Source organism: Heloderma suspectum, chromosome 3 (assembly GCF_057233095.1).
Source record: "Heloderma suspectum isolate Gila_16-S chromosome 3, 16-S_ref, whole genome shotgun sequence".
NCBI lineage: Eukaryota > Metazoa > Chordata > Lepidosauria > Squamata > Helodermatidae > Heloderma > Heloderma suspectum.
In genome coordinates, this window is record NC_139460.1 from 105165009 (window position 1) to 105192500 (window position 27492).

Sequence of the window (27492 nt, forward strand, 5' to 3'; positions counted from 1 at the left end):
TCAGTTTTGCCTTTAATATCATTCCCTCAAGTGAGTAGTCTGGCTTTATTTCCTGGAGTATGGACTGGTTTGATCTTCTGGCAGTCCAAGGCACTCTCAGAAATTTCCTCCAGCACCACAGTTCAAAAGCATCTATCTTCCTTCGCTCAGCCTTCCTTATGGTCCAGCTCTCGCAGCCATAGGTTACTACGGGGAATACAATCGCTTTAACTATGCGGACCTTTGTTGTCAGTGTGATGTCTCTGCTCTTAAGTATTTTATCAAGATTTGTCATTGCTGTCCTCCCAAGAAGTAAACGTCTTCTGATTTCCTGGCTGCAGTCAGCATCTGCAGTAATCTTTGCGCCTAGAAAGACAAAGTCTGTCACTGCCTCCACGTTTTCTCCCTCTATTTGCCAGTTATCAATCAAGCTGGTTGCCATAATCTTGGTTTTTTTGAGGTTGAACTGCAACCCAGCTTTTGCACTTTCTTCTTTCACCTTCATCATAAGGTTCCTCAGCTCCTCCTCCCTTTCAGCCATCAAAGTGGTATCATCTGCATATCTGAGATTGTTAATATTTCTCCCAGCGATTTTAACTCCAGCCTTGGCTTCATCAAGCCCAGCACGTTGCATGATGTGTTCTGCGTACAGGTTGAATAGGTAGGGTGAGAGTATACAACCCTGCTGTACTCTTTTCCCAATCTTAAACCAGTCCATTGTTCCGTGGTCTGTTCTTACCGTTGCTACTTGGTCATTATACAGATTCCTCAGGAGGCAGACAAGATGACTTGGTATCCCCATACCATCAAGAACTTGCCACAATTTGTTATGATCCACACAGTCAAAGGCTTTAGAATAGTCAATAAAACAGAAATAGATTTTTTCTGAAACTCCCTGGCTTTCTCCATTATCCAGCAGATATTGGCAATTTGGTCTCTAGTTCCTCTGCCTTTTCGAAACCCAGCTTGTACACCTGGCAATTCTCGCTCCATGAATTGCTGGAGTCTACCTTGCAAGATCTTGAGCATTACCTTACTGGCATGTGAAATAAGTGCCACTGTTCAATAGTTTGAACATTCTTTGGTGCTTCCCTTTTTTGGTATGGGGATATAAGTTGATTTTTTCCAATCTGTTGGCCATTCCTGTGTTTTCCAAATTTGCTGGCATATGGCATGCATCACCTTGACAGCATCATCTTGCAAGATTTTAAACAGTTCAGCTGGGATACCGTCGTCTCCTGCTGCCTTGTTATTAGCAATGCTTCTTAAGGCCCATTCATCCTCATTCTTCAGGATGTCTGGCTCTAGCTCACTGACCACACCGTCAGATCTATCCCCGATATTATTATCCTTCCTATACAGATCTTCCGTATATTCTTGCCACCTTTTCTTGATCTCTTCTGCTTCTGTTAAGTCCTTGCCATCTTTGTTTTTGATCATACCCATTTTTGCCTGGAATTTACCTCCTATATTTCTAATTTTCTGGAAGAGGTCTCTTGTCCTTCCTATTCTATTATCTTCTTCGGCTTCCGCGCATTGCTTGTTTAAAAATAATTCCTTATCTCTTCTGGCTAACCTCTGGAATTTTGCATTTAATTGGGCATATCTCCCCCTATCACTGTTGCCTTTTGCTTTCCTTCTTTCTTGGGCTGCTTCCAGTGTCTCAGCAGACAGCCATCTTGCCTTCTTGGTTTTCTTTTTCTTTGGGACGTTTGTTGTTGCCCCCTCCTGAACAATGTTGCGAACTTCCGTCCATAGTTCTTCCGGGACCCTATCTACTAAATCTAGTCCCTTAAATCTATTCTTCACCTCCACTGCATATTTATTAGGAATATTCGTGAGCTCATATCTAACTGATCTGTGGGTCTTCCCTATTCTCTTTAGTCTGATTCTAAATTGTGCAATAAGAAGTTCATGATCTGAACTACAATCAGCTCCAGGTCTTGTTTTTACCAACTGCATAGATGTCCGCCACCTTTGGCTACAAAGGATGTAGTCAATCTGATTTCAGTGTCAACCGTCTGGTGAAGTCCATGTACAAAGTCGTCTCTTAGGTTGTTGGAAGAGAATGTTTGTTATGCACACTGAGTTGTCTTGGCAAAATCTATCAGCCTATGTCCTGCTTCATTTTGTTCTCCCAGACCATGCTTGCCTGTAATTCCAGGTGTCGTTTGACTACCCACCTTAGCATTCCAGTCTCCTGTAATGAAAATAAAATCTTTTTTTGGTGTACTATCCAGTAGGTGCTGCAGATCCTCATAGAATTGATCTACTTCTGCTTCTTCAGCATCTGTGGTTGGGGCGTATATTTGGATCACTGTGATGTTAAATGGCTTACCCTGAATTCGAATTGAGATCATTCTGTCATTTTTTGGATTGTATCCAAGCACTGCTTTAGCCACTTTATTATTAATTATGAAGGCTACTCCATTTCTTCTGTGGTCCTCTTGTCCACAGTAGTAGATCTGGTGGTCATTTGATGTGAAGTGGCCCATTCCAGTCCATTTCAGTTCACTGACACCCAAAATGTCTATATTTAATCTTGACATCTCCCCAATAACCACATCCAATTTGCCCTGGCACATAGATCTTACATTCCAGGTTCCTATGGTGTGTTGATCTTTAGAACATCGGATTTGTCGTTCACCACCAGCACCATCGGCTGCTAGCCATCCTTTTGGCTTTGAGCTAGCTGCGTCATCACATCTGGGGCTAGTTGAACTTATCCTCTGTTCCTAGGGATGTCAGAGAATTTCTCCACGAATCTCAGGGAGGCCGAATGCCAGCGCATTCGGCCCCCCGAAATTAGTGGAGAAACATTCTGCCCCCCGCCCCCCCCCGGGACGGGACTTACCTTGTGCGAATGTCCCTGGAGGCGGCAGCTCCGGTGGCGGTTCGGTGGCGGTTCGGTGGTGGTTTGGTGGCAGCGGCTGCGGCAGCCAGTCTTCCGACCAGCTGCCGCCGCCGCCATTTCCAAGTAAAAAAAACAACAACAAAACAAACATGATAGGCTACGTAAAGATTTACGTAGCCTATCACGGCTAGATTTCTAAAAAACACCGTGATAGGCTACATAAATCTTTACCTAGCCTATCACGGCTGACTTTGAAAGAAAAAAAAAAGCGCGTATGCAAATGGCGGCGCCCATGGGCACCGCCATTTGCGTTCCTTATTTTGGCACGTGTAGACTACGTAAACATCTACGTAGACTACGGCGAAAATAAGAGGAACGCAAATAGCGTTCCCCTTATTTTCGCCGTAGTCTACATAAATGTTTACGTAGACTACACGTGTCAAAATAAGGAACGCAAATGACGGCGCCCATGGGCGCCGCCATTTGCGTACGCACGGTTTCCCCCCCCCACTCAGCCATGATAGGCTACGTAAACATTTACGTAGCCTATCACGGCTGACTGCAGGGACGCAAACGGCGGCGGCTACGGCTGCTGCCATTTGCATCCCGGCAGAACAGGAGGATTCGCAGCCGGAGGGACGGGGCGCCTCCCCCCCGGCCAGAATTTTGGGGGGGAGGGATGGGGCACCTCCCCCCCTGGCCAGAATTTCAGGGGGAGGGACGGAGCACTTCCCCCCCACCGCGAATCAAGCTTCGGGATCAGGTAAAGGACTTTGGTACATCCCTCCTCCCCAGTAGCATTTTGACCATCTTCCGACCTGGGAGTCCCATCTTCTGATGGCATACCGACATATCTCTGGTTGTACTGATCCATTTCGTTTTCATGGCAAGAATACTGGGGTGGGTTGCCGTTTCCTTCCCCAGGGATCGTATTTAGTCTGACCTCTCTGCCATGACCTTCCCATCTTGGGTGTCTCTTCTCTTCACGGTTTAGCTCATGACGTCATTGAGGTGCTCACGCTCCAGCACCCCAACAAGGTAACAATCTCCTTTGCTGGAGAATAGCTGTAGGATTCAAATAATCCCAAAGGGAGGGTTGGGACTATGTGGCGTCATGATCAAGAAACTGCTGGGGCTTTTAAATAGGTTCTGCAGTTTTAAAAAAAGCTAGAAAAAGCCCTCAGCCACCTCACCTCATAAAGTTCATCTAAGTATGTGTAATCCTTGCAAACCCTGTACAGCCTCCTAAATTCCTCTGAAGTACTACCTCTCTGAAAGGAGCCACTTGGCTTAGGGAATTCTCTCTGCCCCCCACTCCCACGCGCATTTCCAATCACCATTCTTCTTCTTCCCTCCCCTATCCTGTTCTATCTTTCTCTTCTTTACTCCACCCAGAGCATATCTTGGGGAATTCTTGAAAAGAATTCTCTTCGGTGGGCAAGAGAAGTTCTGAACTGTATTTGACTTTATTCAAACAGATAAGAGGGTTGGTTTTTCTCCTTCTCACTTAAGCCTTTGAGAAGAGCGGGTTCACATGGTTGCAGAGAAACAAATCTGAGGCTGCTATGTTTGTCAGTTGCCATTATCCAGCAATAGAAAGGGCTGCAGCTCAGTGGTAGAGCACATGCTTGGCATGCATAAGGTCCCAGGTTCAATCCCCAGCATCTCCAGGTAGGGCTACAAAAGAATCCTGCCCAAAACTCCGGAGAGCTACTGTGCCTGTCAGTGTCAACAATACTGGGCTAGATGGACCCAGGGCCTGACCCAGTACAAGGCAGCTTCCTTGTGTTCCTATGAACAGAAATCCTTAATAAAAAATAAATAGGAGTTTTTGGTTTGTTTTTTAAGTGGAGGGGAGATAAATATTGCTAATTTATGCAATCCTACATATGCCTACTGAGAAGTCCCATTATGTTTAATTAGGCTCACCCTCAGAAAGTATGCATAGGATTCCAGCACAAGTTACTTTTGCAGGGAGGTTTGCACATTGATGTTCTGCATGTTTTTGTTGTTGTTGTTGTTCAGTCGTTCAGTCGCGTCCGACTCTTCGTGACCCCATGGACCATAGCACGCCAGGCCCTCCTGTCCTGCGCTCTCTCCCGGAGCGTGCTCAAGTTCATATTCATTGCATCCGTGATGCTATCTAGCCATCTCATCCTCTGCCGTCCCCTTCTCCTTTTGCCTTCAGTCTTTCCCAGCATCAGGGTCTTTTCCAGGGAGTTTTCTCTTCGCATTAGGTGGCCAAAATATTGGAGCTTCAGCTTCAGTATCTGGCCTTCCAATGAGCACTCAGGGTTGATTTCCTTTAGGATGGACGGATTTGACCTCCTTGCAGTCCAGGGGACTCGTAAGAGTCTTCTCCAGCACCACAGTTCGAAAGCATCAATTCTTCGGCGCTCAGCCTTCCTTATAGTCCAGCTCTCACAGCCATACATTACTACTGGGAAAACCATAGCTTTGATTAGACGGACCTTTGTCGGCAAGGTGATGTCTCTGCTTCTTACTATGCTGTCTAGGTTTGCCATAGCTTTCCTCCCAAGGAGCAAGCGTCTTTTAATTTCATGGCTACAGTCACCGTCTGCGGTGATCTTGGAGCCCAAGAAAGTAAAATCTGTCACTGCTTCCATTTCTTCCCCTTCTATATGCCAGGAAGTGATGGGGCCAGATGACATGATCTTAGTTTTTTTAATGTTGAGTTTCAAACCAGCTTTTGCACTGTTCTCTTTCACCCTCAACAAGAGGCTCTTGAGATCCTCTTCGCTTTCTGCCATTAGGGTGGTATCGTCTGCATATCGGAGGTTATTGATAATTCTCCCGGCAATCTTAATTCCGACCTCTGATTCATCCAACCCGGCATTTCTCATGATGTACTCTGCATATAAGTTAAATAAGCAGGGTGACAATATGCAGCCTTGTCGTACTCCTTTCCCAATTTTGAACCACTCGGTTGTTCCATGTCTGGTTCTTACTGTTGCTTCTTGACCCTCGTACAGGTTTCTCAGGAGACAGGTCAGGTGGTCTGGTACTCCCATCACTTTAAGAATTTGCCACAGTTTGTTGTGATCCACACAATCAAAGGCTTTAGCGTAGTCAATGAAGCAGAAATAGACATTTTTCTGGAATTCTCTTGCTTTCTCCATGATGCAGCGAATGTTGGCGATTTGATCTCTAGTTCCTCTGCCTCTTCGAAACCCAGCTTGTACTTCCGGTAGTTCTCGGTTCACATACTGCTGAAGCCTAGCTTGTAGGATTTTGAGCATCACCTTGCTGGCATGTGAAATGAGCGCAATGGTGCGGTAGTTTGAACACTCTTTGGCGTTGCCCTTCTTTGGAATTGGAATGTAAACTGACCTTTTCCAGTCTTGTGGCCACTGTTGAGTGTTCCAGATTTGTTGGCATATTGAATGCAGCACTTTAAAAGCATCATCTTTTAGGATTTTAAATAGCTCGGCTGGAATACTGTCATCTCCGCTAGCTTTGTTGTTACTAATGCTTCCTAAGGCCCACTTGACTTCACTCTCGAGGATGTCCGGCTCAAGTTCAGTGACCGCACTATCATGGCTATCAGGGACATTCAGATCTTTCCTGTATAGTTCTTCTGTGTATTCTTGCCACCTCTTCTTAATCTCATCTGCTTCTGTTAGGTCCCTGCCTTCTTTGTCCTTTATCATGCCCGTCTTTGCACAAAACGTTCCCTTGAGATCTCCAATTTTCTTGAAGAGATCTCTAGTCTTTCCCATTCTGTTGTTTTCCTCGATTTCTTTGCATTGTTCATTTAAGAAGGCCTTCTTGTCTCTCCTTGCTATTCTCTGGAACTCTGCATTCAGTTGGGTATATCTTCCCCTTTCTCCCTTGCTTTTCGCTTCCCTTCTTTCCTCAGCTCCTTGTAAAGCCTCATCAGACAGCCACTTGGCTTTCTTGCATTTCTTTTTCTTTGGGACGGATTTCGTTGCTGCCTCCTGAACAATGTTACGGACCTCCGTCCATAGTTCCTCAGGCACTCTGTCTATCAGGTCTAATCCCTGAAATCTATTCCTCACCTCCACTGTATATTCATCAGGGATATGATTTAGGTCATACCTGAAAGGTTTAGTGGTTTTCCCTACGTTCTTCAATTTAAGCCGAAATTTTGCAAGAAGCAGCTCATGATCTGAGCCACAGTCAGCTCCAGGTCTTGTTTTTACTGACTGTATGGAGCTTCTCCATCTTTGGCTGCAAAGGACATAATCAATCTGATTTCGATATTGACCATCTGGTGACGTCCATGTGTAGAGTCGCCTCTTGTGCTGTTGGAAAAGAGTGTTTGCTATGATCAGCATGTTCTCTTGGCAAAACTCTATTAGCTTTTGTCCTGCTTCATTTTGTACACCAAGGCCATGCCTGCCTGTTATCCCGGTGATTTCTTGACTTCCTACTTTAGCATTCCAATCCCCTATGATGAAGAGGACATCTTTTTTTGGTGTTAGTTCTAGAAGGTGTTGTAGGTCTTCATAGAACCGATCAACCTCAGCTTCTTCAGCCTCAGTGGTTGGGGCATAGACTTGAATTACTGTGATGTTGAATGGTTTGCCTTGGATTCGTACTGAGATCATTCTATCGTTTTTCAGATTGTACCCCAGTACTGCTTTTCCCACCCTTTTGTTGACTGAATGTTACTCCATTTCTTCTAAGGGATTCTTGCCCACAATAGTAGATATGATGGTCACCTGAATTAAATTTGCCCATGCCTGTCCATTTTAGTTCGCTGATTCCCAAGATGTCAATGTTCAATCTTGCCATCTCATGTTTGACCACCTCCAGCTTACCTTGATTCATTGATCTGACATTCCAGGTTCCTAAACAATATTGTTCTTTACAGCATCGGATTTTCTTTTCACCGCCAGACACATCCACAGCTGAGTGTCCTTTCGGGTTTGGCCCAGCCGCTTCACTCTTTCTGGCGCTACTTGGAAATACCCTCTGCTCATCCCCAGTAGCATATTGGACACCTTCCGACCTGAGGGGCTCATCTTCTGGCATCATATCTTTTAGCCTTGTGATACGTTCCATGGGGTTTTCTTGGCAAGAATACTGGAGTGGGTTGCCATTTCCTTCTCCAGTGGACCACATTTTGTCAGAACTCTCTGCCATGACCTGTCCGTCTTGGGTGGCCCTGCACGGCATAGCTTATGGCTTCACTGAGTTACGCAAGCCCCTTCGCCACAACAAGGCAGTGATCCATGAAGGGGTCTGCATGTTTACTCAGAAATAAGTCCTGAGTTGTGAGCATGGCACTGCAAGCTTAATACAGTGCCTACCCAATTCCGTCTAATGAACTGACTACCCTTTCAGCTCAGTCCTATGCATGTTTTGTCATTTGTGGGCTTGGGTGTTTTGTTTTGTTTTTGCATGAACTCTAGCTTCAGTGGTGAGGGAAAAGCACTTAGTACATGCTCAGAGTTTCTCCGTAACTTAGCCCTAGTTTTAAAAACTGACTCATTGGCTGAATCCTGGTGAAGTCTTGGCACAAATTAAGTTATGGGGAGGAAGATACAATGAGAGCTTGTGCATAACAAGGAGGAGGGAGAGAGGAGGTACACAAAACAAGACATCTCTTTTGATGAAGAGTTGCTGGAGGATGGTAGGATGAGGAGGGATGGTTGCATGGATGGAAACAGAATTGGTAGGGGGAGAATGTAAGTGCTCAATGGTGAAAGAAAAACATTCTGCACATGCTCAGAGGTACTCTCTATTTAAGAACATAAGAAGAGCCGTGCTGCATCAGACCAAGGTCCATCTAGTCCAGCATTCTGTTCACACAGTGGCCAACCAGATGTCCATAGGAAACCCACAAGCAGGACATGAGTGCAATAGCACCTTCCCACCCATGTTCCCCTGCGGCTAACATTGGTGAAATGTAAATACATTCTAGTAATTCTAAATTTGCATGCATGTATATCCTTCAGAAACTTTGCAGGTTTCTTCCCTGGGGGACACCACTAATGACATGTGCATTTTCATACAAATTTACCCAAAAACTATTGGGGAAGGGGTGAATGGAAGGGAAAGCAAGTCTCTCCCTCCCCCAAATTGGAGAACTCCCCTTCCACATGAACTGCTGCACCTATCCTTCTGAAACTTCGCTGGTTTCTTACTTAGGGACAACTCTAGGCTGTCGGTAATTTTCAGAACAATGGTCCACAAGGAACATAGGGAGATAAGTATGTCCTCTTTTGGAGACCTCAAAATGTCAAGGCCACCCTCGCACAAAAACTGTTGTGGCTAGCATTCTGAAATTTGGCAGATATGGTCTCCTCTGATGGGGCAATGAATCCTGAAATTTTTATCCAATTCTTCCAAGGAATTAAAATGTTATTGGCAGTTCGCTTTAAAAGAAAATCAAAATATAAACCCTGCACCTATTTTTCTGACAATGGGCAGGTGTCCTTCTAGGTTTGGTGCCGAGCTGAAGTGGTCTGACTACAAATTGGCCTGAGCAGAAGCGGGATGTTTTCCAAAATGCTGAATCAGGGTCTGAGCTGAAGTGGGGTGGGGGATCAGTGCACACTTCTTATGTATTTATGTAATCTATATACACACGCAAGCACACTGCATGTTTTATTGGCCCCAGGAGCATAGCCAAGTCATTTGTAGTGTTAGAGGGGCCTAGAGATCCATAATGCTTGCTTAAGTTCCTTATTGTTGCAATTCCCTTGCTAGTAAGCCTCTGAGCATGTGAAGTTGATTCAAAAGGCTGATAATAGCCTTCTCAGCGCATTCCCTACTAATGAGTAGAAAGCCTTATCAGGCCGTGCCTGAGGAGTGAAGCTATGTGTTTATGCTGAGCTGCAGGTGGCTGTGCTGAGAACCAAGTGCTGCTAGTCTATGCTGGGAATGAATGCTATGGGCGCTTGCTAGTGTCATGCTGCCTCATTGCTGACATGTATGGTATAAAACCCATCGTACTCAGTGGCTCGGGGTTCAGAGAAGCTGTCTGATCCAACCATTGGGCACGCCTGTGTGCTGTAAGTTACCTGATAAAGTCTCCTTGTAAGTAAACCTTTGAGTCTGATTTATCACTGTCTTGGCACCTCTAACCTAAGAGTTCAACGCCCACGGCTGGGGCAACACACATGCACACACCACACACACACATTAGATGTGTGCTTAGACTCATATAGATATATAGATACCTCCGATATGCAGATGATACCACCCTAATGGCAGAAAGCGAAGAGGATCTAAACAGCCTCTTGTTGAGGGTGAAAGAGGAGAGTGCAAAAGCTGGTTTGAAACTCAACATTAAAAAAACTAAATCATGGCATCTGGCCCTATCACTTCCTGGCATATAGAAGAGGAAGAAATGGAAGCAGTGACAGATTTTACTTTCTTGAGCTCCAAGATCACTGCAGACGGTGACTGTAGCCATGAAATTAAAAGACGCTTGCTCCTTGGGAGGAAAGCTATGGCAAACCTAGACAGCATAGTAAGAAGCAGAGACATCACCTTGCCGACAAAGGCCCTCTAATCAAAGCTATGGTTTTCCCAGTAGTAATGTATGGCTGTGAGAGCTGGACTATAAGGAAGGCTGAGCACCGAAGAATCGATGCTTTCAAACTGTGGTGCTGGAGAAGACTCTTACGAGTCCCCTGGACTGCAAGGAGGTCCAATCAGTCCATCCTAAAGGAAATCAACCCTGAGTGCTCATTGGAAGGACAGATACTGAAGCTGAAGCTCAAATATTTTGGCCACCTAATGCGATGAGAAAACTCTCTGGAAAAGACCCTGATGCTGGGAAAGACTGAAGGCAAAAGGAGAAGGGGACAGCAGAGGATGAGATGGCTAGATAGCATCACCGATGCAATGAATATGAACTTGAGCACGCTCCGGGAGAGAGCGCAGGACAGGAAGGCCTGGCGTGCTATGGTCCATGGGGTCACGAAGAGTCGGACACGACTGAACGACTGAACAACAACAACAACAAAAGATATAGAGATAGAGATAGAGATAGAGATATATGCAAATGTGTGTTATGGGCCTGTGCCCCACATCTTTTAAGAACCTAGCAACACCCCTGGGCCATAGAATTGCTCTCCCTGTACATTTATATATTATTTGAAATATTTATACTGTTATTGTTATATATTTGTAATGACTACCAGTTTGGTTTGATTGCTATTGTGAACTGCTTTGAGCCTAAGTTTTTGTAGAAAGGCAGGACAGAAATAAACAATAGTGATGACGATGATAATTTTTTTAGCCCTTGCTTTACAGTTTATTTGTATCCATGTATTTATCCAGAACAATGGTACTGCCATGGAAAAGATAACATTATTCTTACAAGAAAAAGAATCAATAGATGAAATTCTGTTTATCATATGGGGGCTACAGAGTTACAGAGATTGTAGTAAGATTACCCTGTTGAAAAAAATAACATTAGTATAATGCTAAATGCATGTAAACTAGTATAGCTTTTTAAAAAACACACCACAGACTAACCATTGTTCTTGGAATTAATAGGGCTTAAGTTATTAATTAACTTTCCCCAATGATTTCAATGGGATGAAGTTTGTTTGTGTATTATACCAACAACAACAATTCCCATCCTTCCTCCAAGATGTTTAGGACAGTTGCTCAGGGCTTTTCCTCTGCCCACTGTAAGCCAACAGCAACCTTATGAGGTAGGTTAGGATGAGAGAGATTGGCTGCCCCATGGTCACTCAGAAAGCTTCATAGAGGAGTGGTGATTTGAACTCAGGACTCCTCACTCCTAATCCACCACAACACAATGGCTCTATCATTTTTAGACAGGGGCCAAGGTTTTTCAAAAACACCAAAAGTTGGATTCAGACTACATTAGCTGAACTGACATCCCACTGAAATCAATGGGACAAATGAAGTACATAAGAAGACCCTTGCTAGGTCAGACCAAATGCTTATTGAGTCCAGCATTCTGTCCCCACAGTAGCCAACCAGCATTATCCTCCATGAATGTGTCTTATAGCCTTTTAAAACTGTCGAAGTTGGTGGCCATCACCACATCTTGAGGAAAAGGAGGAAGTTAGTTATAACTTAACTTACATCCCATTGCTTTCAATGGATTGCAAACTAATTTCAACTAAGTTACAGTGTGATCCTCTACACACTAACCTCAAGGTTAGTCCAATTGAACTCAATAGGATTTACTTCTAAGTAGAGATTGCACTGTTACCCTGTGGAGTGGCCCAGAAAAAAAAACTAGCATAAAATAAATTGAAGTCTACTGAAACAATTTAAACAACCCCAAGTTGATCAATACCTATCATACCTTTTTGAAGTACACCCAGGAATTTTAATATTGTACTGAAGGAGATATATATATATATATATATATATGTATGTGTATATATATATATATATATATATATATATATAATAGAAATTTCGATTGTAATATGTCTGTTACCCCATAATTTTATAAGCTAGGCTATGTCTATTCTACCTCTGTGTGAAATTGTCATGCCAGACAAAGACATAGTGCCTTATCAGAGACTCAGGAATGCCAGGAATGTATTTACGTTAGAGTACAAGGCTACTTCTCTGCACATGCCTAGATATGTAAAAGGCACTGCCTGTTTCCTGTTTCCCTCTCAGCTAGACAAAGAGATTAGTACAGCGCAAGCGTAAGACAGCCCCCAAAGGTCTTGCCTATATAAACTTTTGGATCACATCACTTGATTGTGACCTTTGTTGGAGCGTTAGCCCCAAGGGTTGCCTTATTCTGCAGAATAAAATCGTGTTGGACCAGATCTCTGCCTCCTCTCGTTCTTGGTAAACAAATTGGAAAGTCTACCAGGGAAAAGAACACAATTTTTGTAACAATTTCTGGCAACTCTGGTGGGACTCCCTGTGTGACCTGGGAGCTGGGCAAACGCTGGATCAACCCAAGCGGAGGGCGCCCTGGACCTTGTTTGGTTCAGTGTGAGGTTTGAGGCAGCTGTTGCCTGGCAACCCGGCTAGCAAAGGACTCCTGAAGAGACGAGGCGAGTGGCGGTCTTTGGAGGACAGGACGAAACTCTGTCTGACTTCGGGGTCGTTTGGAGGCTGAGCTACGAGGTAAGTCGGATCGCACTGTCTGGGCCGTCTGGGGAGTGTAAATCTCCCAGTCTTGTCCAACTGGGCCTTGCTCAAGTAGCAGCAGTTGAATAAGAAAAAAATAAAATAAAATAAAAAGGGCCGACAGGATGGGATCGAAACTTTCCATAGGAGAATATAGCCAAGACCCACTGGGATGCATGCTTAAGAATTTTAAGTTGTTTAAGTTGGATTATAGTGTCAAGATGACAAAAGATGAGCTCATAAAGTTTTGTAATGGGGAGTGGGTGACATTTGGTGTTGGCTGGCCAACTGGGGGAAGCTGGGAAAAAATGTTGTGTCCAAGGTATATAATAAAGTGACTGTTGATAACCATGGGGATCAGCTCCCTTATATTGATGCTTGGCAAATGTGGATATTGAAAAATCCTGACTGGATAAGAAAATGTAAAGGTCAATATTGTAAAGCCATGATGGTACGCTCTGAGGTGAAATCCAAGGTTCCTCTTCTCCCCGATTCAGGTCATACGGAAGGAGACCCTGCCCAAGGTGTGCTGAGTTTTCCCCATCCTATTCGGCCTGTTATGTTGGGAGGGGAGATTGCTGGGGGAGGGAGGCCCCCCCCATGGAGAACTCACCTGTTACATTTCTGCATCTCGCTCCCTCTGTGCTGGAAAGTCCTCCACCATATTCAGGTTTGGTAGAGGAAGCAAGAACAGATGAAAAGGTTGTAAATCCTGAGGAAAGAGATTTATTTGAAGCCTTAAAGATTGTGGCAGAATCAGGAAGTAGAGAGGATATTTTGAATGTTGTGGAAAAAGTTGCAGATGTATATTCGCCTCCTCTTTTGAGATCTACAGCCAGAAAGGGCTCATATGAGTGTGCAAGATGACAAAGGTGGGAAGACAGCTCCCCCTGCGGGAAGTAGTTGGCCCTAACAAATGGGCTGTTGTTTATGTGCCATTCACTACATCCGACCTGTTTAACTGGAGGAATCAGAACCCTTCCTTAAGGGAGGATCCTCAGAAGATGTACAGGCTGTTTGAATCTATTTTCTGAAGTCATAATCCTACCTGGGGAGATGTGCAAACCATGTTAAACGAACTTTTAACTCCAGATGAAAAGCGGATGGTAGAAACACAAGCCTTAAGGCAAGCCCAGACTGAGAACGGAGCTGGTGGACCACTCCCAGCCCAGGCATTGCCAGATCAGGACCCGGGTTGGCAGCCTGGGTCAGAGGAGCTGATCCACTACAGGCAGCTCATTTTACATGGAGTTCAAACTGCAGTCCCCAAGACTACAAATTTAAGCAAATTATATGAAGTCCAGCAGGGACTGACTGAGGACTCTAGTGCATACCTTCAGAGGTTGTTTGATGCATTCCGTCAGTATAGTGATATTAACCCTGACGCTCAAGAGAATTTAAGGATGGTTAACATGTTTATTGCTCAACAGACATTAAGAGAAAGTTGCAGAAGACTGATGGGGCAGCGGCGATGCCTCTGCCTCAGTTGATGGAGATTGCTTATAAGGTGTTTGTGAATCGTGAGAAAGTAGAGAAGAAGGAAGCAGATAAGAAGGGCAGACAGAACGCAGCTTTGATTGCAATGGCGATCACAGGGCAAGTCCCTGATTGGGCAAATAAAGGTTTGAAGAAGGATTTTGGGACTCTGAGAAAGCCGCGTTTGGGGAGAGATGAATGTGTTTACTGTAAAGAGAGTACAAAAAGAGTACATTGGCAAAAAGACTGCCCAAAGTGAAAGGGGGAGAAGAGGGGGGCAATGGTGGCCATGGAAGGAGAAGGATCAGATTGACGGGGACCAGGGTCCAAGACCTCCACCCTGAAGAGCTGTCTGGCTCTAAAGGACCCTCTGGTTACAATAAGGATGGAGGGAAGAGAAATAATGGGACTTATTGACACAGGAGCAACTTATTCCATGCTGCCAAAAGCACTAAAGCCACAAATTAATAAAGATAGAACTGTAATAATTGAAGGGATCGAAGGCCAACCCACTAAGGTCCGTTATACCTTTCCCCTTCTCACAAATGTTGGAAATTGTCATTTGGAGCAAGAATTTGTTGTGTTTGAAAGGTGCCCAGGTGCACTTCTTGGACGGGACTTGTTGACAAAGTTACAAGCAGAAATTTTCTTTCAAGATGACAAGATGGTTGTTAGGTTGCCAAAGCAACAAGGATCTAACTATCAAATGGGTTTGCAAGCTTATGTGGATGAGAACATGCGACGTACAGCAGATCCCTACCAGGCAGCCGATGTGGCAAAAAGGGCCCCAGAAGATGTGTGGGCAGGGAAGGCACCTGCAAGGGCAAAGTTTGTTAATCCTGTGCAGATCAGCCTTAAGCCTGGAGCTCAACCAGTAAAGATTAGACAATACCCCTTGTCACTAGAAACCAGAAGGGGACTGAAACCTTTGATTGAAAAGTTTAAACGATATGGCTGGTTGAAAGAAGGAACTTCACCCTTTAATACTCCTATAATTGGAGTGAAGAATCCCCCCAAACCTGGAAAGGGGATTGAGTCCTGCTTAGTCCAAGACTTAAGGTCCGTCAACAATATTATTAGTGCGGATCATCCTGTGGTTCCAAGCCCACACACCATTATAACCCAAATTCCCAAAGAGGCCAGATGGTTTTCAGTACTGGACTTAAAAGATGCATTCTTTTCAATCCCTTTACATGAGGACAGTCAGAAAATATTTGCATTTGAATGGGAAGATCCTGATACCCATATTAAGTTTCAGCTCTTATGGGCCGTCCTTCCGCAGGGACTGACCATGAGTCCAACAATCTTCACGGGTGCATTGCAAAATGACCTGAGGTAATGGAAAGAGGACCGGCCATGGGTGTCCTTGCTTCAATATTCAGATGACCTTCTTCTGGCCACCAGACAGAGGACTCATGTGCTGAAGCTACTATCTCCCTCCTGCAAGAATTGAACTTGAAAGGCTATAAAGTGTCAAGAGAAAAGGCTCAGATTTGCCAGACCCATGTCACCTTCTTGGGCTACCTGATTCGAAAGGGAACCAGAGACCTGAGCACTGCTCAGTTGGACGTCATACAGAAGACACCAAGGCCTAAAGACCCTCGAGAGTTGCGAGTCTTCCTTGGACTCACTGGATTTTGTAGAATCTGGATACCTGATTATGGGGGGAAGGCGAAGCCCCTGTATGAAGCTTTGACAAAGGAAAATCTCATCCACTGGAAATGGACAAATGAAATGGAAAAGGCTTTCCTTGAGCTGAAGCAAGCCTTGGTGTCACCACCCGCTCTGGCCTTACCAGATCCCAACAAACCGTACCGGCTTTATGTACATGAAAATAAAGGAGTGGCATCGGGTTTTAACCCAAAGGACAGGTCCTTCCTGGAGACCTGTAGGATACTACTCCAAGACTCTGGATCCAACCGCAAAGGGATGGCCTGCTTGCTTGAGGGCTGTGGCAGCAACTGCGCTTTTAGTGGAAGAAGATTGCAATGGAAGCAGATATAGAGGTGCATACTCCTCATGGCGTACCTCAGATCCTGGGAAGCAATGGAGATAAGTTTTTGAATCCATCACGCCAGTCACGCTATGAGATCTCCCTGCTTTCAAGCCCAGGCCTCATATATAAGAAGAGCAATCTTTTGAATCCTGCCACCTTGCTCCCTAAGCCTGATCTAAATTGTCACGACTGTTTAGAGATTTTGAATCATATGACTCTGATCAGGCCTGACCTCACTGATTCCTTGTTACCAAAGTCAGACCTTGAGGTGTTTGTAGATGGCTCCAGCTGTGTGATAGATGGAAAAAGATACACAGGATGTGCAGTAGTTACTCTCGAGAAGGCGTTATGGAAAGAGCGTTGATTGTAATATGTCTGTTATCCCATAATTTTATAAGCTAGGCTATGTCTATTCTACCTTTATGTGAAATTGTCATGCCAGACAAAGACATAGTGCCTTATCAGAGACTCAGGAATGCCAGGAATGTATTTACGTTAGAGTACAAGGCTACTTCTCTGCACATGCCTAGATATGTAAAAGGCGTTGCCTGTTTTCTGTTTCCCTCTCAGCTAGACAAAGAGATTAGTACAGCGCAAGTGTAAGACAGCCCCCAAAGGTCTTGCCTATATAAACTTTTGGATCACATCACTTGATTGTGACCTTTGTTGGAGCGTTAGCCCCAAGGGTTGCCTTATTCTGCAGAATAAAATTGTGTTGGACCAGATCTCTGCCTCCTCTCATTCTTGGTAAACAAATTGGAAAGTCTACCAGGGAAAAGAACACAATTTTTGTAATATATATATATATATATATATATATATACACACACACACACACACACACACACGCACACACACACATGCATATTTCCACAAAACCTTCTCCATGCAGAGGAACAGGAACTCAGCATGCGCTATGCTTCCCAAAGACTTCAGAAAATACAGAAAGTAGAGGAAGGAACTAGAGGATTGGCTATCCTTGACTTGATCCTAACCAAGGGAGATGACTTAGTGGGTAAAGTAGCAGTTACAGGAACTCTGGGGGAAAGCAACCATGTTATACTTGAGTTTTGGTTCTAAGGGAAGCAAAAGCTGAGTGTAGCCAAACGCGTACCCTGGATTTTAGGAAAGCAGATTTTAATAAACTCAGAACAATTATCAGTAAGGTCCCATGGCAAGCGACTCTAATGAGAAAGGGAGTCCAAGATGGGTGGGAGCTTTTAAAACAGGAAATTCTCAAGGCACAGTTACAAACAATTCCAACAAGAAAAAAAGGCGGAAGACAACAGAAGAAGCCAAAGTGGCTTCACAAAAAGCTTAGGGATGACCTGTAAACAAAAAAGGACACATATAGGAAGTGGAAGGAAGGCCAAGCAACAAAGAAAGAGTACAGACAGGTAGCACAGAATTGCAGAGATGGCATCGGGAAGGCTAAAGCTGAGAACGAGCTGAGGTTAGCGAGGGATGCTAAAAGCAACAAAAAAGCTTTCTTCAGCTACGTGCATAGTAACGCTTGATCTACACTTACCGCCTTTTTTCGCTTCCAATGAGGTTTCACCGCCCGCCTTTCACGCTACACAGTAGCCACCTCGAATTGGAACCAGAATTTCCCACTTCCGTGCTCCCACTTTCAATACCCTAATATCCCAGTATTTCCCCTTAATGTGCTCTGATTTTCCGCCTTCACTACAATATCCAGTCGTAGTCCCCTCCCCCGCCTGTCCATATGCGGCAGTGTTTGTATTTCCCTCCAGTCCAATCACAGCTCTCGATGGCCCCATGTCTTCTTCCGCCTACCAATCACATAGCTTCCTCAGCAGCCCCTGTTTCCTCAGCAACAAGCAAAGGCTGGACATGTGCGCACTTGTCTGATCACAGAAGCTAAGCAGGGTCAGTCCCAGTCAGTGCTTGGATGGGAGACCGCCTGATTCCTGCACTGAGCAGGGGGTTGTTGTATCCCTTCAAATGAGATTAAGTTTTACTCCCTCCTATCCCCCGCTCTGGATGTGTGTGTGTTTTTAATTCAGGCGTTATCCTCGCAGAATCAGGGCTTCTCCGGGATGTTTTTTTTCCTAATTCAGGCATGATCTTCAAAGCTTCCAAGTTGTGAGCTTCACAACTTCGAAGCTTTGAAGATCATGCCTCAATTAGAAAAAAAAAATCCCGGAGAAGCCCCGATTCTGCGACGATAATGCCTGAATTTTTAAAAAAAACACCCAGAGCGGGGGATGGGAGGGGGTAAAACTTAATCTCATTTGAAGGGATACAACAGTCCCCTGCTCAGTGCAGGAAGCCTGATTCCCAGGCATTCTCCCATCCAAGCACTGACCGGGACCGACCCTGCTTAGCTTCCGAGATCAGACAAGCATGCACAGGGAAACAGCAGGAAAACAGCACAGCGCTCGAGTGTGAACTGAGCTTGCGCATTCGATGAAGGACTGCAACGGGGAAAATGGGTGAGTGTGAATAATCACGTTTTAATATGAGAGCGTTTAACCCGACGGGACCTTGAATTCATTGTGATGGCAGGCGCAATTTAGATCGGCCCTAAAAGACAGAGGAAAGAAATGGTGGCTCAGCTATTAAATAAGGATGGCAAAATGATAACAGCTGACAAAGAAAAGGCAGGAATGCTCAATTCCTACTTTGGCTCAGTCTTCTCCCAAAAGAGGGTCTATGACCCCACTGGCAAAGGCAAAGTACAGGCTGAAAGGGCAGGATTGCAGCTTGAGATCGATAGTCATATGGTCCAGGAACACCTAATTACTTCAAATGAGTTCAGATCTCCAGGGCCAGATGAACTGCATCCTAGAGTAATAAAGGAACTGGCAGAAGAACTCTCAGAACCACTGTCTATTCTCTTTGAGAAATCATGGAGGATGGGTGAAGTGCCAGATGACTGGAGGAGGGCTAATGTTGTTCCTATCTTCAAAAAGGGTAAAAAGGAGGAACCTGGGAACTACAGACCTGTCAGTTTGACATCAATCCTTGGGAAAATTCTGGAGCAGATGATAAAGCAATCCATCTGTAAGCACCTTGAAAACAATGCAGTGATTACTCAAAGCCAACATAGATTTGTCAAGAACAAATCCTGCCAGACTAATCTGATCTCATTTTTTGATCAAGTAACCTCCCTTGTGGACTGTGGGAATGCTGTAGACATAATATACCTCGACTTCAGCAAAGCTTTCGACAAAGTGGCCCATGATCTCCTGATGAGCAAACTAGCTCAAAGTGGGCTAGATGAAACAACGATCTGGTGGATCCACAGTTGGCTACAGAATCGGACTCAAAGAGTGCTTATCAATGGGATCTTCTCAAACTGGGGAGAGGTAATGAGCAGGGTACTGCAGCACTCGGTCCTGGGCCCAGTGCTCTTCAACATTTGTATTAATGACTTGGAGGAGGAGGTGCAGGGAATGCTGATCAAATTTGCAGATGACACAAAATTGGGCGGGATAGCTAATACTTTAGAAGACAGAAACAAAATTCAAAGTGATTTTGATAGACTGGAGCGCTGGGCAGAAAACAACAGAATGACATTTAATAGGGATAAATGCCAAGTTCTGCAGCTAGGAAAAAGAAACCAAATGCACAGTTACAAGATGGGGGATACGTGGCTCAACAACACGACAAGCGAGAAGGATCTTGGAATTGTTGTCGATCACAAGCTGAATATGAGCCAACAATGTGATGTGGCTGCAAAAAAGGCCAATGCTATTTTGGGCTGCATTACTAGACGTATAGCTTCCAAATCCCGGGAAGTACTAGTTCCCCTCTACTCAGCACTGGTTAGGCCTCATCTGGAGTACTGTGTCCAGTTCTGGGCACCGCACTTTAAGAAGGATGGAGAGGACAAGCTGGAGAGGATTCAGAGGAGGGCAACAAAGATGATCAGGGGACTGGAAACAAAGCCCTATGAAGAGAGACTGAAAGAACTGGACATGTTTAGCCTTGAGAAGAGAAGACTGAGGGGAGATATGAGAGCGCTCTTCAAGTACTTGAAAGGTTGTCACAGAGAGGAACGCCAGGATCTCTTCTTGATCATCCCAGAGTGCAGGACACGGAATAATGGGCTCAAGTGACAGGAAGCCAGATTCCGGCTGAACATCAGGAGAAACGTCCTGACTGTTAGAGCAATACGACAATGGAACCAATTAGGTAGGGAGGTGGTGGGCTCTCCTACACTGGAGGCGTTCAAGACGAGGCTGGACAGCCATGTGTCAGGGATGCTGTGACTTGGATTCCTGCATTGAGCAGGGGGTTGGACTCGATGGCCTTGTAGGCCCCTTCCAACCCTACTATTCTATAATTCCATGATTCACGAACTGTAAATATTTTTGTTCTCCATTGTTACCAAAAACTTAGAATGAGGTTATCGTAAAACAGGAATGAGCTACAGAGATAACATTTTAGACTTTAAAAGTACAGCGTTAAGTAATCAAACTTTTTTTAAAAAAAATAGGTATTTGATCCCTGGGCTACACTGAATCCCGTGTGAGCAGATTTTCACTCCTGCAATGTCACTTCCCCTTCCTGTTCTCTACCTTGCACCCCTCGCAAATTTACTCCAGAAGAGCCCCCAGATCTGCTCCAGGGGGCCCCCAAACCCTCCGGAACAGACTTGGGGGCCATGCAGGGAGCTGCAGGTGGGAGAAAGAACTTGTTCCATTTGCAGTGTCCATTCTGCTGATGAACAGAGACCATTGGATCCAGTGCTCTGATTCCTCTTTTCATTTGCCAGATTTGACTAGAACTGTTTTCATGGGGCATCTCTACGCCAGCCTAAACTCTTGCATTTAAAACAGGGCTTTCTGCTTCCATTTTAAATGCAGGATCACAATGGCTCCCTTTTTCACATGCTTCCTTTCCCCCCTCCCCCTCTCCCCTCCTTCTCCCCATATCTGAGTCTTCCATCATCTTTCACTGATCTCGCTCCTCTTCTTGCTGCTTTTCCTCTTTTCAAGGAGGAAACTCAAGTGGAACACAACAGGGTACTTCGATAGCTCATTATCTGTGATCTATTTAAAAATGGAACAAAAGGCATTTAGTGCAAGAGATGCCTTGGAGGTTAACGGCCATGTAAAGAGGCTGCAGACTTCTGTGAAGAATCACTCAATTGCAGGATAAAAGCTCCAAGTGAAGAAAGCCAAGGAGAAGCAAAATTAAGGCCTGCAACAAAGTATCACCTTTCTCACTTGATAAAGTGCAAATTTAGGAGTCATCTTGCAGTGAAGGAGAACTCGAACTTACTGAAACATAATTCCAATTGTCCACAGGGCAATGATTATCAGGACACCTATGAAGCAGTTAATCCATATGGCAGTTCCACCGAGAGACAACTGAAAGGCAAATTGACCGGATGCATAGATTATACACCACGGCCTGTCATCTTCTGCTCTCAAGCAATGATTATTCATACAAGAATTCATCACATCTGTGTTTCCTTCTAAACTTAAATAACTTTCAGCCCCACTGGAAATATTCCACGTCAGGCTCTATGTGAAGATTGTTAACCAAAGTCACAAGAAGAGACATCTCTGGGCCAATCTGGCAAGGTAACTGCTGATAATTACAAGAATGTCTGATGTTACAGAGTAGTGACCTCTTCCACAGTGGCAGAGGGTGTTATCTGGCTGGGGAATCTTTGAAGCAGTTAATTTACATAATTCACTGATTTGATAGCAGGGCTGAATTTATATAGATTCTTCCAGCGTTCTACCCTCCTTGTAGCACATACTGGCAATTCCATCTTGCAAAGTACCCTGCTCCTCTTGGTTGGTTTCTACCAGCCAGAAAAGGTACAACTGATAGGTGTCATTTCACATTCTCCAAGATGCTATCTGCCTGTCAGCATACAGGTAAGCAACCTGGTGGCCTCTAGGTGTTTTAGAGTACTACTCCCAGAATTCCTGACCATTGGCAATGCTGGCTGGGGCTGGTGAGAGTTGTACTTCAAACTTCTGATGGGCACCAGATTGCCTACCCTTGCATTAGTGGGTGATACTTTCTGTAACTGATATAAATAAACAGGTCAAGACTGAGCCTCTTGAAGATGGGGGGAAACCCATGGGACACAACTCCCAAAGTCTGCAAAGAAGGTGTCATATTTGTGGCAGCCGTCATCAGATGAAATCTTTAGTTCTTAGGTCATACTTCAGGGGGTTGTTAGAACACTCCATCAGCAAATGTACTGGCAGTGCATAGAGAAGTTTCTTGCCTAGCACTAGTGCATTTCCAAAAAAGGAGATACCTTAACAGAATGGCTTCAACATAGGGTCAGCCCCAACATATGTGTTAAGTTGTCAGTTCTCTTGGTTTATCATGAGTTACGTAGGGAGCAATCCTATGGCCACTAGTCAGTGGAAGACGACCATAGGATATGTGGTTTTCTGGGAATCGACCTCGGAGTCCGTGCTCTGAGGTCTGTTCCTGGAGAACCGACTTTCCCCCCCTTCCGCGCTGCCTTGTAGGCAGAGCAGAATGGCCCATGCTCTGCGCTTGGAAGAGGAGCGCAGAGCGGCCAAGACAGGGAGTTCCGGGACGGGTATTCTGGGGTGGGGAAGGCGGAAATGCCAGTATGACACATCCTATGTGTCGTCCAGCAGCCTCCTCCCCTGCTCCTCCTTCCTGTGGCTAGACAGCTGAAATAGGCCGTCTAGCCGCAAATGCAGGGCAGGAGAAGCACGGAGGGATTGTGCCCTTACTGTTTTATTTGTCACTGATCTTCCATGAGTTGCGTCATGCAAGGCTGGTGGCAAATAAAACACTAAGTAACTCATGTTGGAGCAAGACAGTCGTCAACTATTTGGAAATCGGAATATATTTGGAATCACGGCTTTCTGCACTAGCCGGTTTCTTCTTCATGAATGGCAACACTGTTTGGCCCTCTTAGTTTAAATACAGCAGGCCTGCTTTTTATTTTTTTATTTTTGCCTTTCATCTTGACTATGCTGTAGCTATACACTGCTGCAGATGAATCATACAGAACTGCAATTCTGACATAGCAGTACATTATGCTTCTCGGCATGGTATCATGCAAGACAATGGTGATTTATGCCTACATTCCAACTGACACCTTTTTGTTTCAAAACTCATGTATTTGTTTTGATGAGTAATATTTCACACATTTGCTTACATCAGAAAGACTGTAGTTTCTGTTGGTCCAAAGCACTACTGAGAGAAGCAGTAGCACAGGGCAGAGGAAAGCAAACTGGAAAGTCCCCAGCTTCAGTAAAAAATAGTGTTCTCCTGCCAAATTTTTAAAAAGTGGGTAAATATCTATTAATAACTTGAACAAAGACTGAGGTGGCTATTTTGATTCACTGACATCTAGTAGCAAAGGAATGTAATATTATGAAAGAGTGGCAGTCCCCAAAACATGGTATGAGATTTCCTGAAATCTGCTTAGCTAAATCCGGTGCCTTTAAAATTTTCTATAATTAACTGGATTTCTAGGGTGTAGATAGTGTCATGATATAGTTCAGTCAATAGGTGGCACTTGGCTTAAATTGTAACTGGCCTGAGTCAGGAGTTTCCTGTTACTATTCTGTTCTTGTTTAAAGAAAGTCAATAAAGTTCTTCTCTAGCTTCCTGGTTGCTGTGTCCTCTAACTCTTCCATGACACACAGGCACCCTGATCATATGGATATGTGGGTTTGCAGCAGGACACCAGTGTGGCTCTAACAGCATCCTATGTACATCAAATCTTTCCTCTGTATCCCAGATTCTATTTACTGCCATATCTCAGGTCTGAAAAGATGTATTCACAATGCTTTCCAAGATGGCACATACATGAGTTGTCTGCAGTTGGGTACTCTCACATCCCGCCTTCACCCAATTGTATACTAATGCAACAGCTTTGTGCAACGCCACTACGTCTCATCTGGTGATGGTGACTCTTCTTCATGTACCATTGTTGTGTGTAATTGGCAGGGCTAGCACCAGGGTTGAGGGGGCCCTTAGTAAAATGCTGTCCAATGGGCCACTCTCCTACAATGGTGGCCTCCCCAGGGCCCTGGTGGGCTTACATCTGTGATGGGTGGCTCCAGGCAGTGTTCATGTTTTTACACTACAGTGCTCTGGAACTCCACTCAATCTTTGGGGGCATTGCTGGAAATAAATATAGCAGCTGCTTGGAGCCAGTATAGGTGTTGCTGTTTTGAAAAGAGGGACCAGGGCAGGCATCAGCAGGGGCCCTGGCAGCTACCTAAAATATCAGGTGCTGACACTAGCTTTCGTTACTGCTATGATTTACAGCCTGTGACCCCACAGGTTGCGAGTGACTGCTCTGAACATTCACTGCACTCTCTCCTGAACTTCAAGCCTTGAGTTGAGTCATGATTCAGTATATGTATGATAACATTTACTTTTCTTCCATCTTCTTGGAACTGTGCAAACAACTGTAGGTGGGTTTGTTTGTTTTTCTTAGACAAAGTAGAAAACTTTACCAGGCACTGAACCAGGAAGCTATCAATACTGAAGTTAGGACAACCTGTTTTGTATTTGGAGTCATTTTAGATTTGGCAGGCAAACATGAATTCTCATGTTAGGCTATCAGTGGATTTTTTTTTAGCATCGATCCTAGAAAAGCAAAGGAATTTCATGTTTAGCATCACTGAGAAGATGGGGGAGGGGGATAGCAGCAATCCCAGTTCTTCACAAGTGTGTTGAAGTTACAACTGCCCTCACTTATTCCCTTCAAGCCAGACGGGTTCAGGGGGACTGCAGCAACATTGAGTGAGGGGAGGCCTATCTTACCCCACCCCATGCCCTTGCACTGCCTTGGAACTACTCATGCCCTGGGCCAGGCTCTGATTGGCAACCCTGTTCAACTGCCACCCCCAATTACATTTTTCCTTCCCCTCTTTATTTAGATCTCCAACCTTCTTCACTTTGAGCCTCAGACACTCTCGTTAATGAAGGCAAGCTGCTATTTAATGTAGTCTGTGCTATATTAATGAACTTTGGCTTAATATAATTGCTCAATTAATACAGCCATAATTGCATAATAATGACATAATTATAGTGGCAATTTTTACTCCTGCAAATAATTACAGAACTATAAACAGTACAAACGAGTGTACAAATGAGCTGGCAGATCACCTCTTCTTGCTTCCTCAGGAAAACGAAGGGACTGCTCAAGAACATGAGATTTGTTGACAGTCATTCTTCTCTAACCCACTCTGAGGAGCGAAATAGGCAAGACACAGAGGGATCTGTAGATGGGTCTCCCATGGGTTTTACATGATTTCAAACCAGCTGTGGGATTGAGAGGGAAAAGGCAAATCAGAGGAGGGCGAGGTATGTTTAATCCTTTCCTCCCATGCACTTTTCACAATCTAAATCCCCCCACCCAAGGGAAAGGCCATAGCTCAGCAGTAGACATGCTTTGCATGCAGACACTCTTGGGTTTGATCCCTGGCAACTCCAATGAAAAGTATTGAGGACAAGGTGATGTGAAAGAGATCTCTACCAGAGACCCTGGAGAAATATCACCAATCAGAGTAGATAATAATACCTGCAGGGAGCTTACATGGAAACAGAATGAGAAGCACTTCTGGCATTATCCGGATTTTCATGAAATCGCTTTTGGTCTGTCCCAGGCATATGAAGAAAAAATGTGGAGTAAACACAACCTTAAACCCTACTTTTCACAGGTCAAACTGCATTTTAATCTGCCTTACTTTGTGGCTGGATGGACGGAGCCCTGCTAGTAAAAGTGAACCTCATCAACTCCATAGATGCTGCTCAGCCAGTGAGAGAGGCTTGCTCCCGCCCCTCTCCGTGCTCCGCTGCTCAGGGAAGTTAAATGGGAGATGAGTAATGTTGGATAGTTTACCCTACACCTCTCCCCCTCGCATCTGCCGACTGTGAACCAGCAGCATTGAAGCCCTGGGACAGACTGATGGGCAGGCAGACAGAAGGTGCCTCGGTTCTGCATGGAGGGAAAGGGCTGGATTGCCTCCCTCTGCTAGCACTCTGCTACTGTTGCCTCTGCTTCCCTGACCCAGGCTAGACCTACACTTACCGCCTTTTCTCACTTCCAATGAGGTTTCACCGCCTGCCTTTCACACTACGCAGTAGCCGCCTCGAATCGGAACCGGAATTTCCCACTTCCATGCTCCCACTTTCAATACCCTAATATCCCGGTATTTCCCCTTAATGTGCTCTGATTTTCTGCCTTCACTACCATATCCATTCGTAGTCCCCTCCCCCGCCTGTCCATATGCGGCGGTGTTTGTATTTCCCTCCTGTCCAATCACAGCTCTCGATGGCCCCATGTCTTCTTCTGGCTACTGATTGCATAGCTGCCTCAGCAGCCCGTTTCCTTTGTTGTTCAGTCGTTCAGTCGTGTCCGACTCTTCGTGACCCCATGGACCATAGCACGCCAGGCCTTCCTGTCCTGCACTCTCTCCCGGAGTGTGCTCAAGTCCATATTCATTGCATCGGTGATGCTATCTAGCCATCTCATCCTCTGCCATCCCCTTCTCCTTTTGCCTTCAATCTTTCCCAGCATCAGGGTCTTTTCCAGGGAGTTTTCTCTTCGCATTAGGTGGCCAAAATATTTGAGCTTCAGCTTCATTATCTGTCCCTCCAATGAGCACTCAGGGTTGATTTCCTTTAGGATGGACTGATTTGACCTCCTTGCAATCCAGGGGACTTATAAGAGTCTTCTCCAGCACCACAGTTCGAACGCATCAATTCTTCGGTGCTCAGCCTTCCTTATAGTCCAGCTCTCACAGCCATACATTGCTACTGGGAAAACCGTAGCTTTGATTATACAAACCTTTGTTAGCAAGGTGATGTCTCTGCTTCTTACTATGCTGTCTAGGTGTGCCATAGCTTTCCTCCCAAGGAGCAAGCGTCTTTTAATTTCATGGCTACAGTCACCGTCTGCGGTGATCTTGTAGCCGAAGAAAATAAAATCTGTCACTGCTTCCATTTCTTCCCCTTCTATATGCCAGGAAGTGATGGGGCCAGATGCCATGATCTTAGTTTTTTTAATGTTGAGTTTCAAACCAGCTTTTGCACTCTCCTTTTTCACCCTCAACAAGAGGCTGTTTAGATCCTCTTCGCTTTCTGCCATTAGGGTGGTATCGTCTGCGTA

General features: G+C 45.0%; 1 protein-coding gene across 1 annotated transcript in view; it reads right to left on the minus strand.

The window, feature by feature from the left end:
• The window catches only part of LOC146350017 (organic solute transporter subunit alpha-like), a 35359-nt gene extending 9808 nt beyond the window's left edge, over positions 1 to 25551 (minus strand). Inside the window, 3 exon segments of the mRNA XM_084845511.1 lie at positions 21581 to 21724; positions 23521 to 23633; positions 25488 to 25551. Of these exon segments, the coding sequence (XP_084701637.1) occupies positions 21581 to 21724; positions 23521 to 23633; positions 25488 to 25551 (321 nt within the window).
• Positions 25552 to 27492: the final 1941 nt, after the last annotated feature.